Genomic DNA, 19206 nt, shown 5'->3' on the forward strand with positions numbered 1-19206 from the left:
AGAACCTCCACCAATATGCTCAATAGTACACGTGTATTACTGAGTGCTGCGGTGATAGAGAAAATGGTGTAAACATGACAATTTGAAACATTTTAATTGCTTCAAATTAGTGTGTTCTTCAGTTTCAATCAATATCCAGGACTGAGGGTAAATAATGGCATTTACATTATCTCTAGAAAGTGTAATAGTACAATAAAATTATTTACAGTGCATTTGTACAGAATCCTTAATACATGTACGGACAGTATGAATACGCAGATACAGAGAGAGAGAGAGAGAGAGAGAGAGAGAGAGAGAGAGAGAGAGAGAGAGAGGGAGAGAGAAATATTTTAAAATCTGGCAATTTATTCCACGTTTGTTTCTCATGGCAGTAAAGTGAAACTTCCACCCTGCTACATATAATGAGGAACCCCCCACTAACACGCATCTCGTCTAGTACTCTTCTGAGATAAAACATCAACCAGAGAGCAAGACGAAAATCCTTATTGGATTAAATATAGGCAATTTGGACCACAGCATAATAAAGCAGTTTCCCTGTTTGAAACAGCTGCAACTCAATATAGCTTGAGGAGAGAACAATAAACCAGAGATAAGCTATCAATGCACATGTTCACAATTGTGGGTAAATTAGTTTTTAATAATGATTTCCTCTTTTCAGGCTATTATGTTGTGAAAATATTGAGCATGGTATATCGGAAATGAAGTATCCATATGTAACAACAGATGTGTACGCTGCAGAGACTTGTTTACAAATACACAATGCCATGCTCCATAGAAGCAATGTTTCAATACACTGAAACAAGACTATTACATTCCAGTACAAGTAGTTGCTGACAGGTGGTCAGCCCGGTGTGACTTTGCAGTGTACATCACAGCAGAAATGTGTGTGAAAGACATTTTATATGACGCTGCTGCATTCATGACCAATATGTTTCTGAATTTACTGTTGTTTTATTGTTTTTCTGCACTGCCACATTCAAAGAAGTGAAACATAACAAACATGTAATGTTGTCTTGTTGTTCAAGTGTATTAAGGGGGTGACACAGAACTCTTCTTTCCATGAAGGTACCTTTAGTTTAATTTCGAAGACTTTTCAACGCTTTATTGAAAAGAAATATTTGACAGAGATAGCAGCACTACAATAACTAATTCATAAACAGGTAATTATGGTAGATAATGACTTTTTTGTAACGTGTTAATTGTGTATGTTCTATTGCGTATATTTTGGATAAGTAAAATATGGTAAATATATATGTTTTGTATGACATGTTAAATTTGTTTCTTTCACGTTTCATGGATGTTGGGTATGGAAATTGTTCTGTTTGACCCCCCCCCCCCTTTGGGATGCCTCATATTGGTACGTTTCTTATCGTCGCTGTCGTGGGTGGAAATCCATGTAACGCTATGCAATACTGATCAGGCAAACTTAAGATGATGTAATGTTTTGTTTTAGGGCCCCGTACTTAGCCTATTACATGGATGACCAATCACAGCACGCCGTTAGGACGCTTTGATCATTCCTCTTTGTTTGCTTGGAGTGCAAAGACTGCTCAAGTATTTTTGTACACAAAAAAAATTAATTTGATACCCACCATCCACCTCCTCCTTTGTTACGCTACTTTGATGTGTGAGCTGGCCTGTTCTATTTGTAAAACCCACCTTATTTGATTGCAGGCAGCTCTATTTCGATATTTCATTATGTGTTGTAGGGGGTCAGATTGCATAATCATACCTATGTGATACATATGTTCTTGCATTTTCGTTTTCGACTTATTCTGACCCCCACTAGCTATTTTGTTATATAACTTCGTAATTTTCAAAATAAATTACATTTTTTCAATTCACATCACTGTCCTGTTTTCACTGCCTTTATCAAGTAACAACCAAAGGCTACTTGGCAAGTCATATTAACCAACGAACAAAAATGAAAGAAAAAGTGAGCAAGCTCACATACCCCACGCTCTAACATCGCTTGACAATGCCTCACATAATGAATGGTAATGCTATGGCATTACTGATGGGCAATCACATGACAATCATAATAAAATATCATTCATACATGTACATGTAACTAGATACACGTAATTGATTAAAAATTTATGATAATACAATTTTTAAATATATTATTTCAATAAATTCCTACCGGTGTTTCATTGGCAGATGTATGCAAGTCAGACTCCACAATATACTCGGGAAAAATACAACACAATCATTTATTCTTGATGTTCAAAAAGAATACATCAAGTATGGAAAATTCAATAAAATTAACATTCAAACGTTATCCACGACATCAAGTTTTAGTAGTCTTTTACCTGCTTATCTCTACATCATGTTTATTTGAATTGCAGCATGTTGGAAGTATGGGACAGGGGTTTTGAACTTGAAAACAGTTTTTAAAATAATGTCATTGTCAAAGAAGATAACTCCGTTTACCTGATCAGGATATAGGGCTCACGGCGGGTGTGTCCGATCAACAGGGGATGCTTACTCCCCCTAGGCAGCTGATTCCACCTCTGGTGTGTCCAGGGGTCCGTGTTTGCCCAACTATCTATTTTGTATTGCTTATAGGAGTTATGAGATTGATCACTGTTCGTTATCTTCACATTGCATTCAATGGAATTGAATTTGACTATATTTCTATTCATTGTTTAATTTCATGTACTTTGTTACTGAAAATTTCACGACATAATTCGGACTAATAAAACATTATTCGGGCTGATAAGATTACCAATGTTATCAGTCCAAATGTCTGACAGAGAAAATAAAGTTTTCATAAACTCTGTGTGAAACCGGTTTGACAGATGTTGTTAAAAATATCATATTTTGGCGTTCCAAAGGGACATAACTCCCAGAAAAATTAACGCATCAAAATTTTATGAAAACATTCAGATCTACACCGTGTATCCTTATTGACTACAAAGTTTCATGAAATTCTATTGAACGGCCTCAAAGGAGTTGCGCTGACAAAAAACAGGACAGTCAGATCGGTAAAGTTGGCTACTAGTAACCAGCTACTAGTAACTGGCTACTTAAAAAGAGAAAAGTTGGCTACTAGTAGCCAGCTACTTGAACCAGGAAAAGTTAGCTACTAGTAGCCAGCTACTAAAAGTAAGAAAAGTTAGCTACTCGTAGCCAGCTACTACAAAATATAAAAGTTATAATTACTGATAGCTCGTTACCAGATAAAGGTTAAAGAGTTTGAAAATTATTATCTATCAGATTTATTTCTAAAGAGGACGAGGAGTCGTATGATATTTCACGCTTAATTATCCCCAGTTACATAACGTTGCAATGCAAAATACGAATAAACTTTTTCAACTGAGTGTTTACTTTAAGTGATACGGATTGAATTCAGACCTTCAATGATATACCATCCATTTTGAGATATCTGCTACTTTTACAATTTGATTCGAGTTACCCTAAAATTTCAACATAACTGTGAATACCGTAAGAAACTTTATGTTTGTATTAGATATCTGACGAATTTACGACTATATATATGGCAAGAAGTGATAGATGGTGTTTTGGTACGCCAAGAATTTTCAGATATCGCTCTTTAGGAAATCAGTTACTTATACATTTTGATTATCGGTACAATGAAATTTCAAGATCCGTGTGAATACCATAAGGAACTCCGTGTTTATATCATATATTTAACTAACTTACAACGATACGTATGGTGAGTAGTGATATTCGGTATCGTGATATATCATCAATTTTCAGATATCACGCTTAAGTAAGTCAACTACATATACCTTTTGATGGCAGATAAACTGAAATTTCAAGTTTTTCGCAAATATCTTAAGGAACTCTGAGTTTGTATTAGATATCTGACTAATTTACAATTATCAAAGTGAAGAAGAGCGATATTAAGTATCTTGACATGCCATAAATTTCCAGATATGCTTAAGGAAGTCAGCTACTTATACCTTTTGATTTCTAGTATCCTGATATTTCAAGTTTTTCTTAAATATCTTAAAGAACTCCTTGTTTGTCTTAGATATCTGACTAATATTAAATTTTCCGTACACATCTTAAGGAATTCTGCAGTTGTATTAGATATTTCATTAATTTACCATCTCACATATGACAAAGAGTGATAATGCATATCTTATTATGCCATCAATTTTCAGATATCACGTTTAATGAAGTCAGCTACTTATACCTTTTGATTCCAAGTAACCTGAAATTTCACGTTTTTCATAAATATCTTAAGGAACTCTTTGTTTGTATTAGATATCTGACTAATTTACAAATATCCACGTGCAGAGGAATATTAGGTATATTGATATGCCATTATTTTTCAGATATCAACCAAAAGGAAGTCAGCTACTTATACCTTTTGATTCTGTGTAGCCTAAAATTTCAGGCTTTTCGCAAATATCTGAAGGAACTCTGTCTTTGTATTATAAATCTCATTAATTTACCATTTTACATACGACAAAGAGTGAGATTAAGTATTTTAATATGGCACCAATTTTCAGATATCACGCTTAAGGAAGTCACCTACTTATACCTTTTGATTCCAAGAAACATAAAATTTAAAGGTTTTAGCAAATATTCTAAGGAAGTCTGTGTTTGTATTAGATATCGTATTAATTTACCAGTGCATATATGACAAGGAGTTATATTTGGTATCTTGATATGCCAACAATTTTGAGATATCACGATTAAGGAGGTCAGCTACTTATACCTTTTGATTGCAAGTAACTTAAATTTTTTTAGTTTTTTGTTAATATTTTAAGGAACTTTGCGTTTGTATTCGATATCTGACTAATTTCCAACTATCCACATGAAATGGAGTGATATTAGGTATCTTGATATACAATTAATTTTCAGATATCACCCTCAAGGAAGTCAGATACTGATACTTTTTTATTCTAAGTAACCTGAAATTTGAAGTTTTTCGTAAATATCTTGAGGAACTCTGCATTTGTATGAGATATCTGACTAACTTACAACCATCCACGTGAAGAGGAGTTATATTAGATATCCTGATACCTATTATCATACCTCTTCACATGGATAGTAGTTTACTAGTCAGATATCTAACAAAAACACAGAGTTCCTTAAGCTATATACAAAACACTTTAAATTTCAGGATGTCTGGAATCAAAAGGTATAAGTAGCTGACTTCGTCGAACGTGATATCTGAAAATTCATTGCATATCAAGACACTTCATATAAAGCCCTGTAATATCGGCAAAGATAAATTAGTCAGATATCTTACATATCTATCTGAAAATTGATGGTATATCAAGATACCTAATATCACTCCACTTCACATGGATAGTTGTAAACTAGCCAGATATCTAATACAAATACAGAGTTCTTTCAGATATTTATGGAAAACCTGAAATTTCAGGTTACCAATAATCCAAAGTAATAAGTAGCTGACTTCCTTAAGGGTGATATCTAAAAATTGATGGCATATCAAGATACCTAATATCAGATTTTGTCATATGTGCATTGGTAAATTATCCAGATATTTAAAACAAAGATGGAGTTCCTTAAAATATTTTCTAAAAACTTTAATTTTCAGGTTACCCACAATCAAAAGGTGTAAGTAGCTGATTTCCTTAAGGGTGATATCTGAAAATTGATGACATATCAAGATACCTTATACCATTCCACTTCACATGGATAGTTGTAAAGTAGTCAGATATCTAATACAAACAAGGAGTTCTTTAAGATATTTATGAAAAACTTGAAATTTCAGGTTACCAGGAATCAAAAGGTACAAGTAGCTGACTTCCTTAAGGGTGATATCTGGAAACTTATGGCATGTCAAGATATCTAATATCACTCTTCTTCACTTTGATAATTGTAAATTAGTCAGATATCTAATGCAAGCAAGGAGTTCCTTAAAATATTGATAGAAATCTTGAAATTTCATGTTACTTGCAATCAAAAGGTATAAGTAGCTGACTTTCTTAAGGGTGATATCTAAAAATTGATGGCATATCAAGATACCTAATACCATTCCACTTGACATGGGTAGTTGTAAAGTAGTCAGATATCTAATACAAACAAGGAGTTCTTTAAGATATTTATGAAAAATTTTAAATTTCAAGTTACCTGGAATCAAAAGGTATAAGTAGCTGACTTCCATAAGGGTGATATCTGAAATTTGATGGCATATCAAAATACCTAATACCATTCCACTTCACATGGATAGTTGTAAAGTAGTCAGATATCTAATACAAATACAGAGTTCTTTAAGATATTTATGAAAAACTTGAAATTTCAGGTTACCTGGAATCAAAAGGTATAAGTAGCTGATTTCCTTAAGGGTGATATCTGAAAATTGATGGCATATCAAGATGCCTAATACCATTCCACTTCACATGGATAGTTGTAAAGTAGTCAGATATCTAATACAAACAAGGAGTTCTTTAAGATATTTATGAAAAACTTGAAATTTCAGGTTACCAGGAATCAAAAAGTAGAAGTAGCTGACTTCGTTAAGTATGATATCCGAAAATTCTTGGCATATCAAGATACCTAATAGCATACTTCTTCACGTAGATAATTGTAAATTAGTCAGATATCTAATACAAATACAGAGTTCTTTAAGATATTTATGACAAAGTTGAAATTTTAGGTTACCTGGAATCAAAAGGTATAAGTAGCTGACTTCCTTAAGCATGATATCTGAAAATTGATGGCATATAAAGATGCCTAATACCATTCCACTTCACATGGATAGTTGTAAAGTAGTCAGATATCTAATACAAACAAGGAGTTCTTTAAGATATTTATGAAAAACTTGAAATTTCAGGTTACCAGGAATCAAAAAGTAGAAGTAGCTGACTTCGTTAAGTATGATATCCGAAAATTCTTGGCATATCAAGATACCTAATAGCATACTTCTTCACGTAGATAATTGTAAATTAGTCAGATATCTAATACAAATACAGAGTTCTTTAAGATATTTATGACAAAGTTGAAATTTCAGGTTACCTGGAATCAAAAGGTATAAGTAGCTGACTTCCTTAAGCATGATATCTGAAAATTGATGGCATATCACGATACCCAATATCACTTCTCACCATACGTATCGTTGTAAGTGAGTTAAATATATGATATAAACACGGAGTTCCTTATGGTATTCACACGGATCTTGAAATTTCATTGTACTGATAATCAAAATGTATAAGTAACTGATTTCCTAAAGAGCGATATCTGAAAATTCGTGGCGTACCAAAACACCATCTTCACTTCTTGCCATATGTATAGTCGTATATTCGTCAGATATAAATACAAACATAAAGTTTCTTACGGTATTCACACAAATGTTGAAATTTTAGGGTAACTCGAATCAAATTGTAAAAGTAGCAGATATCTCAAAATGGATGGTATATCAAATGATTGAAAGTCTGAATTCAATCCGTATCACTTTTAAAGTAAACACTCAGTTGAAAAAGTTTATTCGTATTTTGCATTGCAACGTTATGTAACTGGGGAAAATTGAGCATGAAATATCATATGACTCCTCGTCCTCTTTAGAAATAAATCTGATAGATAATAATTTTCAAACTCATTAACCTTTATCTGGTAGCGAGCTATCAGTAATTATAACTTTTATATTTTGTAGTAGCTGGCTACGAGTAGCTAACTTTTCTTACTTTCAGTAGCTGGCTACTAGTAACTGGCTACTAGTAGCTAACTTTTCCTGGTTCAAGTAGCTGGCTACTAGTAGCCAACTTTTCTCTTTTTAAGTAGCCAGTTACTAGTAGCTGGTTAATAGTAGCCAACTTTACCGATCTGGACAGTCTCGAAATTCTAAGTTCAAAAGGGACATAACTCCCAGTGGAAAAGAACGCAAAAGTGAGCAAGCTCACATACCCAACGCTCCAACATTGCCTCGCATAATGAATGTTAATGTTATGCATTACTGCAAGAACAGGATAGACGGGCTCGAAATTCTAAGTTCAATAGGGGCATAACTCCCAAAAAAATTATTGCATCAGAATTTCCTGGAAATATCTACGCAATGTGTCCTTATTAACTACAAAGTTTCACGAAACTCTGTTGAGCAGTCTCAGAGGAGTTGCGCTGACAAGAACAAACAGACGGGCTCCAAATCTAAGATCAAAAGGAGCATAACTCCCAGAGAAATTATTGCATCAGAATTTTCTGGGAATATGCACATCTACAAAGTGTGTCCTTATTAACAACAAAGTTTCACGAAACGCTGTTGAGCGATCTCAGAAGAGTTGTGCTGACAAGAAAGGGGTTGACAGACGGGTCAAAAACATTATACCATCCGCAACTTCGTTGCGTGGTGTATAATCATTTAATCAAACTTTCCTCACGTGATTTTAAATTCATAATGTTGTGTAGCTCAAGCAAACCTTGTATTTATGATAAAAGGATTTCCGAATATATAATCACCGATTCATCAACATTATTACAGAATTAAATGCTTCTTTTATATATCATGTGTGAGGAAATGATTACATAGGTTATGTCTGTCAACTAATCTTTATAATTCTTATTATTGATCTTAAAGTCCTTGCATTTGAATTCGTGTTTTAATTGATTGTATCTTGTTGAAAGATATATTTTTTTATACATGCATGTAATTCACTTTGATATGTTACTTGAAAAGGAAGGGAAAATCAAAATAGAAATAACGATTTACATGCAAAATAAAGTTCATGCATGAAAATATCTTGCAAAATGCTTTAGCTATGAGATGACTAATCATTCTGGCAACAACTGCTTCTTTTGTGGTCACTCTGGTATTTCCATGTGGATCATGATCACAGGTATTATTGTATCTCTAATAAGTAAGAATTATAATTGCACGCCTAAGATAGGTTTGTGTGTGTGTGTGTGTGTGTGTGTGGGTTTTTTTTAATACAATAATTAATATTTTAGAGATGCAAACAGATACTGGTTATCAAAGGGAAAGTGAATTGGAAATATGAGTGAATTCAAGAAATGAAACATCACAGCATTTACAAGATATGAACAATTCAGACATGAAACCTCAATATATGATTTCAAGGGATGAAATATTAATCAAAATGATTTGCAGGATTTTTGTCGGAGTGTAGATATTTCATGTCGCATTAGCATATTTGACGAATGATCTAAAATATTAAAAAGATTGATTGATTGATGTTTTCCGCCACAATCAACAATTCCAGTTTATTAAAAAGAAAGTGAATTTGCAAATGGTAGTGATTAAAGGGGAGCGTCATTAATGCTGGACGCTGACGTACGAGGCTGACTTACATTACCCCCAAAAGTATATCTTTTATTACACTGTCATAAATATCACGCATGGTAAGTACTGGTAAAATTATTATTAATCATGGCAGTGGGTCAAAAGTCATGAATTTTCACTTACTATCACATTTTTAATATACCAGTCGCCGTGGTTCAGTAGTTAGAGGTAGGTTAGATCACCGTTCATGCCTTAGCGACATACGATCTACATGTACGACCCAATGTAGATGTTGACTGTATTTGTTTTCGCTAAGTGAAAAATTCATATCATTAGTAATGCACCATCATAACCGTTAATAATGCATCGTTCGCTAATGGACGATTAATCATTAACAGTTATAATAGCTGCATCATCATTTAATTTTTTGTACATTAGCGAACACAAATGCATTCGTTAATGCAGCATTTATCGACCATTAGTGGATTTCATATCATTAGAGGTTGCTACAATGCTCCTTTGCAAAACACTTGAAACGTAAATGTGAGAGTTGCGGGACATTAAATGCCGACGTGTCAAAAAGTATTAATTCACTATACACGGAAGTAAAATTTTGATAAAAGATTAACACATTTACATTATATATCCATTTGGGAACCAACCTAAAATCTGAACCCCTGACCCAATCATTGGGAATTTTGGTAGACAGCTACATGTTTTACTTAATGATGTTTACAGCATTTCATCACAATACCCAGACGAAATAAAGAAATCAAATGCACTTTCATTATATACATGTACCCATTTTGGGCCTTATCCTAGAGCTTAATCCCCATCCATGCCATAAAACGTTTCTTCTCCTGGCTGTGCACGAGTAAATATATTTTAAAGAATGCGTTTTTACTACAAGAGCCCCAAAACCGTACTTTAGCACCTGGACCCATTGTCTGGGGGTAATGAATTTTATTTCTGGTCGGGGCATCTTTGCACGAATTTAATTCCCTTTACCCAAACATGATCCATACCAATTTTGATGAACAATGGCCGAGAAGCAGTTCATTATCTTCATATGTTATCGGATGACTGACGACGCATGTGCTTGTCTCTGGAAAAAAAAATAACCATGGAAAATATTGTCCCATCCAGAAGCAAGTTTCGTTTTCTTCTGAACTAATGTCATGAAGTAGTACCTTTATGCCTATGAAGTCAATATCCAATAAAAAAAAATCCTTAAGACATCGACTGGCTTATGTACTGCCTCTGTGAAACAAAATATATATAGCATGAACATGTTCTTCGAGTATTCCTCTAAAAAAAAAACTGTCGCTTTGAAATTTTGTTTCTCGAGGGCATTTTTTGTAAATTTCAAAACATCGAAACGACTTCACTGGTATTGTTTTCAAGTTCACTTGTACGTAAATTTTCCTTAGTAATGTATGGTATACTCCGTGGTTCCGTGGGTAAGGTCGGCGACTCTTATATCTAAAAATGTTTTCTTTTTCTTTCTTAAACGACCGGGTTCGAATCCCTCACGAACACATTTTTTTTTTCATATTATGTTTTCCATGTAGATTTTTTAAAATTGAAACACGCTTCTAGTTTTTATAAATGTTTCATGTCAAATCTCTGTTTATTACTATGTGTCGAGTTTGAAATAAGCTTCCAACTTGGACACTGTTTAGTTTGTGAATAGGACTCGCAACAACACGCCGAATATAGCATGTAATACCTGTGTTTGATAGTCAAGGCTGCTAACGAGAACGTGTATGTTTTTTATGAATAAAAGTTGCAGACAATGGTATGGTGCCATTTATGAAATAGGTTCGGGTGAACTTTGCAAAGCATTGGAGGAACAACTTTATAATAAACAGTTTGAGAGTACAAAATTATATGTATTCCAGTAGCAAATTGCTATAATGGTGAATCAGTTCTTACAGGTGCATGTACTTCGAAAGATGTTGAACTTTATTAATGCGTATTAAACTTCCCGTATTTTGTTTTGTTGTCAGAGTCATGTACAGTTGCCAACTGTTGGTTGTAGAAAATAATATACATGTACACGAGTATAAGAGCTTTTGGACTGTAGTCTATAAATCCAGTTTCCCCCCATCCGGAGTGAGAACCTTTTTCCCGGGGATCATGAAATTTACAATTTGGTGACACCCCCCCCCCCAGCTATAAGTATGCAATTAGATTTAGATGTACTTACAGATATGCAGTTGTAGAGATGATTTTTAAAAATTGATAAAAAAAAGTTTCAGTTTTTTTAAGGCCCCGTGGGTGTAAGATTTCTGAAATTTACAATATATGCCCCCACCCCTTTTCTCCAAGATACTTCATATCAAATCTGAAAAGAAGTTAAAAATGTTTAATTGTTAACACATGCCGGAGGACGATGGACGCTGACCAATTGCAATAGGTCACGTAAGTTTACTCAGGTGACCTAAAATGTATATATACAGTAACAACAGTCAACATTTGTAGCAATCAACAATGCGGAAATTTTAAAGATGAGAATTGTCATGCTTTTCTTTCAACACAATAACGTTCAACAAAGAATTAATTCAATGGTCATTGTAAACAAATATGGATCTTTATAATGGATTTAATTCATACAGGGACATTTGACACCAGGAAAGAGGAAATAAATTAATTGGGAACTACTGTTTATCTATGTTTCTCACACCTTTAACAAATATTACAAACTGCTTTGTAAGTACAAGGTTGTCACGCTCTAAGTAGTGAAAGGGGACGTGATTGACTAGGATGATTCGGAATGTTATCTTGATTATTATAATTAATATTATAATATAGTTATATAACTTTTTGTAATACTTATCTTTAGATTGCAGATAAATAAATGAAATATTCTTAAGTATCTTGATTACTTTCATAAAATATTTATCAATAGCTTTAAAAACCTGATATGTATAATCATGGATTACCGAAATTATCATGTACACAAGAAATCTGTTAATGGATGTGATAGTTTGACAGATGTTTACATAAGATACTGCTGAAATAGTTGAGAAGATTCGAAAACACAGACCCATAAAAGTGGCAATTCAAGATAATGCTTACGACATGGAAAGACGCATCAGTTTGTAGAATGGGAAGCATATCCCTTTACAATACACTACATCAGAGAATATGTAAAGTGTGTTCAAAATAGATGTGTCCATGATTGATTGATTGTATCTTGCTTAACGTCTCTCTCGAGAATTTTTTTCCCACTCGTATGTAGAAGTCACTAAGACCGGTAAGGGGCTTCAAATTTAGGTCTTTGCTCGGCGCTTACGGCCTTTGAGCACTGAGGGTTATTTAGCGTGCCACACCTACTGCGACACGGGGCATCCATTTTTAAGGTTATCTCCGAGGACCCGTGACATTCACACCTAATGCCGAGCGTTTGGCGATGGAACTGTCACTACCTGTTTTAACGACTTTGATCTGTCGCCGCCGGGATTCGAATCCCGACCTTCCGCATGTGGGATGAACGCTCTAACCACTAGGCCACCGGGGCGGTCGTTCACAAATGACAAGTAAAAGACTGCTGCGTTTGACATCGACTTGCGTGGCTCAGATTGTGCATATACATGTAGTTCGTTTTAACTTTAACAAGAGACTCACAGGCCCTATCGGTCGCTTGAGTATCAGTTAAAAGTTTAACTGGCTCCAAATAAAATCTCCCTGTTCTGCACATATAAGATAAATTGTAATATTCAGCAGCAGCATAAAACAGGATGTGTTCTTAAAATACAAATGTCCCCAAAGTGCCCGTACTGATGAAAGATATATTACTTATTAGGTTTCTAGCTGACTGTCTATGGATATATATTGAGATGATCAATGTCATAGACAGCGAGGCGAAGCCAAGCCGTCTATGACATGGGTGTGACCAGTCGACAGGTGATGCTTACTCCTCCTAGTTACCTGATCCCACCTCTGGTGTGTCCAGGGGTCAGTGTTTGCCCAACTATCTATTTTGTATTGCTTATAGGAGTTATGAGATTGATCACTGTTCGTTATCTTCACCTTTCATTGATTAACCCAATATATAAGGGTGTTTTTCATTAGATGCAAAATTCTTCGTCTGCTCTGTCATGCTTGTTATTGCGATCGATTGATTGGATATTGTGTAACATCCCTTTGGAGAATAATCGACTTGTACTGGGAGACGGTCACCATTACCGGTGAGGGGCTGCAAACCGAGGTCCTGTGTCACAGCAGGTGTGGCACGATTAAGATCCCTCCCTGCTCAAAGTTCATAAGCGCCGAGCATAGGATACCAACCAGACCCAACCTGAACCTCAAGCAGTCCCGGGGACTGCTCTCTCAAAAAGCGGGACTGCTCTAGAAAGCAGTCCCAGCGGTCCTAGCAGTCCCCGGGACGTGAATGAATCATGTGATGTTATGATTGACAAGAAAGCCCCGACCACCGTGTATTCAGAATAAACAAACCACTTCAATTGTTTTTTTCACCGCTTACTGATGCACTTTCAGTAGAGAACATAAGAAAATAATGGATGGAAATAGAATAACAAGAATATCTCCCTACATTCGGCGCCGGATAATTTTGATGAAAAATAAAGGACTGAAAACTTCCCAAATACGCGAATCCATAAATAAACTAAATGTTGTAATGAAATTTAACAATTTTACAATGCTGGCAATAAGTAACCCATATCTAACCAATCATTTACAAATAAAAAAAAATACGTGTACACGTAAGTGGAAAGCCGTTTTTGCTGCTTTAATAAAGACAAAAAGTGAGTAAATCATTTAGGCGACTTTAAACACATTTATTTCAATAACCCAGTCAAGAAATAAATATAATTATGCTACATAGTTTTCAGAACCCAAGATACACTTCACATGTATCAAATATTAAACAAAATAATGAATAACAACAATAAAATTGCCTGACAGAACATGGACGTCAATTGATTTTACGTTGTGAAATTGTGGTTATCAGACTCTGCATGTATCTTTTTTCACTCGTATTCATAAACTATCATTTTGTTATAAATTCATGAAAAAGTGCCATAAAAGTATTTTGAATATGTGCTGTTTTCATGTGTCATGTATTATTGTTCTCTTTAATAACATTGCAAGTTATTTATCGTCGATTTCGACTACCGTATTGACGCGCTCAAGCGAGTATCGACATTTTTTATTGATAATCTCACTGTCGGCTTAGCTCCTCCCACTAGTTATTTTAACCCCGCCTACTGGGACCGCTCTTCGGTTTGTTTACTGGGACTGTTTTCTGTCAGGTTGGTACTGTAGGCCTAAATTTTGCAGCCGGTAATGGTGACGTCTCCATATGAGTGAAAAATTCTCGAACGGGACGTAAAACAATATACAATCAATCAATCAACCTTATGTAATACATAAGAGCTGACTTTACAATTTGCTTGCAACGACCAGGAACTCTCAGAATATGCTAAGTATAAAACAGATCGCTAGTGAATTGTCACGAAAATTATATATTCTCGAGGAACGTCGCATATGTCGCTTTAAACATCACAGAATAAGCACGAGCCACATGTACATTTATGACAACCCTCATTCTATATCGTTGTAGGGCTGACTTCTTTTTAAAATATGCATGAAAATATAAATATCAGTACATATCCTCCGTTTTTCATCCATATAAAATTTCTCTGGTGTAACAGTAAACAAAATTTTGAATAGTCTCTCAGATTCTATCATTCGTCTTTAGAATTGGTCTCAAACATACAAATCCTCACAGTTCAAATACACGTATGATAATCAAGGATCCATTTAGTTTTGATGATTTTAGTACAAGTTATTGAAAAATCATAACATAAATCAGTTTGAAAGCAAACATTTTAAATATACATCCACATCAAATACAGTAGAAAAGTATCAAACAGCTTGTTGTACATCACAAGAATCAACCTTTGAATTTATTCAATGTGTATTGTTGACTTCCTTTGCTCGTTCTCGTTGTTCACTATCCGTACCCTTATTTCTTCTTTTTTCTCGATTGTTGACTTCACACTTCCCTTTCTTCTAAAACCACCTTTCTTTGGTGGAATTGGGGGTTTCTGCACTTCTGATATGTTAACATATACAACATTTTCATGATAGCAACAAACAAGACAACCATTCTCTTTTGATTCGTCGTCACTTAGTCCAGAATCTGAACTGGCTATTGACAATCTCTGTGTTAAGGATTCATCTTTCTCTGTTGAATCCTCAAATGCTTTGTTTATGAATTCTGGAGAATCTGTACCTGGGAGTTTTGATTCTTTCATTCCATCAAATACGTAGGCAAAATGACCGTTGTGGATACTTGCACTTGCGGAACTTCTATATACTCCATCAAGAGCGGAAATATAAGACAGTCGATCAAAATCCGAACCGGTCCCGATGCTATCTGTGTTGGACCTATCGTCGAAAAATACTGAAATGTACTGAGGTTCAAATGAAGTAGTTTGTTTCGAAATACGAAATCTGTTCAACTTTTTCCTACGATTGACCTCCTCTTTTGTTTCAATTTTAGTGATATATGTGAACTCCTTCTCTCTGGTTTTCATGTTCCATATCACTGGTCTGTCAGGGTTTCTATCCTTTAAATTTCCGAAGATTGAATCGCATTCACTGCTTCCTATTTCATAGTAATGGGCTTCTTCTTTCCCTATTATTCGGCTACACATATGTTCATTCTTAGTCTCTGTTCGACCAATCATTTGTCCCATACGTCTTAAAGCCGTCATGTTTTCATATATACCTTCTTTTTCAGGATTACGTTTCAATTTATGCAGACCAGACATATCGATATACGTCCCACGATTGCATTTTTTGTTCAAGATTTCAACATGTTCTATCTCAGTTGACACAATACGACTATCTCGTTCAATGTTATTTTTTACTTTAGTACGTAAAATATACTTTTGTTTCTGTTCGAGTTCAGTCAGAAACCCAGGAATAATCCTTTTATCCTGTGGCTTAGTAATCTGTTGATTCTGTGGCTTTCTATCCATTTCTCTCTTGGGTAATTCAGCAGGTGGTAGAGCAGGTTGGAAGAATCGTGTTTGATGAGATAATGTCTCAGAAAGCTTGGCAGTAAAAGATTGTTTAGGTTTGGGAAGTGTTAAAGGTGGTTGAGGTTTTGTAACATTTCCCTTGTCAACGGGTATGCTTTCTTTCGGTTTGATTTCAGGGATTTCTATGGTTAATGGTATTTCTGGTGCCAGTTGTTTGGGGGTAATTTCTTTATTCTCTTCTGAAGAGTGTGATTGGTGTTCTGACAGTTTGCTTGATCTTTCAGAAGATATTATTGAAATTGGTGAGCTTGGAAATAATCCTTCTGAAACATCGGATATATTTCTATTCAACTCTACATCGAAAAAGTTGAGTTCATTTTTCCTATCAAAACAGTGATACCTGAAACAAAATTTGCGAAAGCATAATGTAACTATCAGACACTCTTTACTATCTTCAAAAGATTAAATATAATGTAAATATCAGAAAGTGTTTACTACCTTCAAAAGATTAAATATAATGTAAATATCAGACAGTGTTTACTATCTTCAAAATATTGAATATAATTTTGGATTCAGCATTCAACTAGATGTTGTGTAGGAAACGAAGGTCCCCACGAAGAGTATGTTAAAGCGGATATGTTAACGGCAAACTAACAACCAATCTTTATGACAAACGGGATGACTTCAGCTTCTCCATCAACAACTTCTTATACTTATGTCGCGATATGAGATCATTATAATCTCTATTTTCTTTCTTATGGGTGTGGTGTTCGTGTGTGTTTTTGGCTTTCTTGTCCAGGATTATGCCAATATCAATTTACAAGCTGAGCATTTAGCCAACTTTTGAGGGATATTGCTCGGTAAACATTTTTCATTTTAATTACCTATACTTGTAAAATACCACATAATGAACATTACATGTGAAATGTTATAAGGAAATATACCGTGCATAATGGGTTGTACAGCTACATAAATTGATTGATTGATTAGTTTTACGCCGTTTTGGCAATATTTCAGCCATTATACGGCGGTCAACTAACTGAATAATGATTAGCTGTGAATGTTGGAGTTTCCCTGATGGTCCCCAATGAGTCTACTCTTTCTGGAATCAGGAAAAGGGAAAACGATCGTTCGCATGTCAAATTCATTTCAAAATTAAGGATTATCTCCCTCATGCATAGCTCTTATCCTTGGACGAATTTGGCTCCACTTGTTTGGCACGCTGTTTTTGGCTATATTTAGATCTAAAACTTCATAGTTATTTCGGATTTCAAACATTTCGGTTGAGCATCACTGAAGAGACATTATTTGTCGAAATGCGCATCTGGTGCATCAAAATTGGTACCGTATAAGTTTTACATGTCAAGGGCACATAAAAGTTGAGAATATAGATAATGTCGTGTATATAAACAGTTGTATTATAAAAGTATTCATTTTTTTCTATAAAATCCCATTCTTGTAAATATTGTATAATAATACGATTGTCAATATTTGTTAAAAGTTCTTGCATTGATTGCACATATCAAAATGTCCATTTCGTATGGGTTTAAAATCACTGCATTCTACAAGAATGTGAAGTATAGTTAATAGATAGTCGCAAGATATAAACAATATATACCCAGGCTGAAATGCTCTGATTAGCAGGTAAGAATGTGTCAATTTTGAATTTCAGATGGGTATTCTTGAGATAATTATATATTCAGACTGAAGTTATCTATTTAGTAGATGAGAATGTGTCAATTTGTTTACTTTGTTTTGAATAGAATAAATTTTACTTCTCTCCTAAGAAATCATAACAGATTTACCAAAGAGAATTTACATATACATGAAGATTTATGAAATATTTTAAATCAGTGAAGGGAATTTTAACTTGTATAATATCATCTTGAAGTGCGCTTTGTTCGGCTTTGTCTGCTTCGATGTTTCCAAGGATACCAATGAGTTGGAATCCAACAGAACTCAACTATTTTACCTTGTAAGTGGGATCAGATGCCTGGAAGGAGGAATCATCCCTTGTCGACCGGTCACACCGTCGTGAGCCCTATATTTTGATCAGGTAAATGGGGTAATCTGTAGTTAAATCAGAGTACCAAGAACGGCCAAACAATCGGTATGAAACTACGTCAGACAGCAGAACAATCAGTTGAGAGATACAAACAACATATGCAGGTGATATGGAATATTGCTACATAACTATGAGAAGTTGACGAAGGAGAAGCTGAAAGTATCCCGTTTGTCATAAAGTTGAGTTATTAATTTACCGTTATTATTTATTTTCAATAAAATATCTAAGTAAGAATTAGATGTGGCGGACTCTGTGGCGTCTTTTATTTCGAGTTCACAGGGATAATTATATCAAATCGACATATAATTGAAAATGATTATTGTGAATAAATAAAACGTCGACGATATATCTACATGTCGAGTTGAAAGCCACAGCAATATATATTTTGTCTTCTCATGTATAAGCTTTTGAATGAATTTTGCTACGTAAAAATATAAAACAGTTCAGCTAAGAAAGGAGCATAATTTGTGTCCATAAAATTCCAACAGATTGTAGGGAGACCCGATCACCAGAAGTATGAAACATTACTTACTTTATGCTTAATCGCCACACTCCAAGAAATACTATAATTGTGAACACTTCTGCCGCTAACACAGGTAGCAAGATATCTACAACGCTTCCACTTGCAGGTACACGCTCATAAGCTGTAAATATTCATTTAATATTTTAGTAAAAGTGTTTTTGTTTAGTGAGAACCTTTTCAAGTTCATAATATTTGGTGTTGGAAGAAATGGGTGTATTCTTAACTTATGCACTCACCTTGTAAACAAAATGTCACCGCTTCACCTTAAATAAAATTAAATCAAAATGACACATACAATTCATCCTAACTCAAGTAAAACTTATACAGTACCATCAAACATCATTCTGATACGTATCCAAAACCATGTTCATTATAATAACAACTGCATTCACCCCCATTTACTATTCTGTCATTAGTCCCCTAT

At 34.6% G+C, this 19206-nt stretch overlaps 1 protein-coding gene across 2 annotated transcripts in view; it reads right to left on the minus strand.

Moving 5' to 3' along the window:
• Positions 1-13959: 13959 nt before the first annotated feature.
• LOC125675029 (uncharacterized) overlaps positions 13960-19206 on the minus strand; it is a 34847-nt gene continuing 29600 nt past the window's right edge. For both annotated transcript variants that reach the window (XM_048912497.2, XM_048912506.2), the window contains 3 exons: positions 19019-19045; positions 18792-18903; positions 13960-16594 (listed from right to left, as the gene is read on the minus strand). In XM_048912497.2, coding sequence (XP_048768454.2) covers positions 15112-16594; positions 18792-18903; positions 19019-19045 — 1622 coding nt within the window. In that variant the 3' untranslated portion in view covers positions 13960-15111. The remainder of the gene's footprint in view (positions 16595-18791; positions 18904-19018; positions 19046-19206) is intronic.

The sequence above is a fragment of the Ostrea edulis genome, chromosome 1 (genome assembly GCF_947568905.1).
Source record: "Ostrea edulis chromosome 1, xbOstEdul1.1, whole genome shotgun sequence".
In the NCBI taxonomy this organism is placed as follows: Eukaryota; Metazoa; Mollusca; class Bivalvia; order Ostreida; family Ostreidae; genus Ostrea; species Ostrea edulis.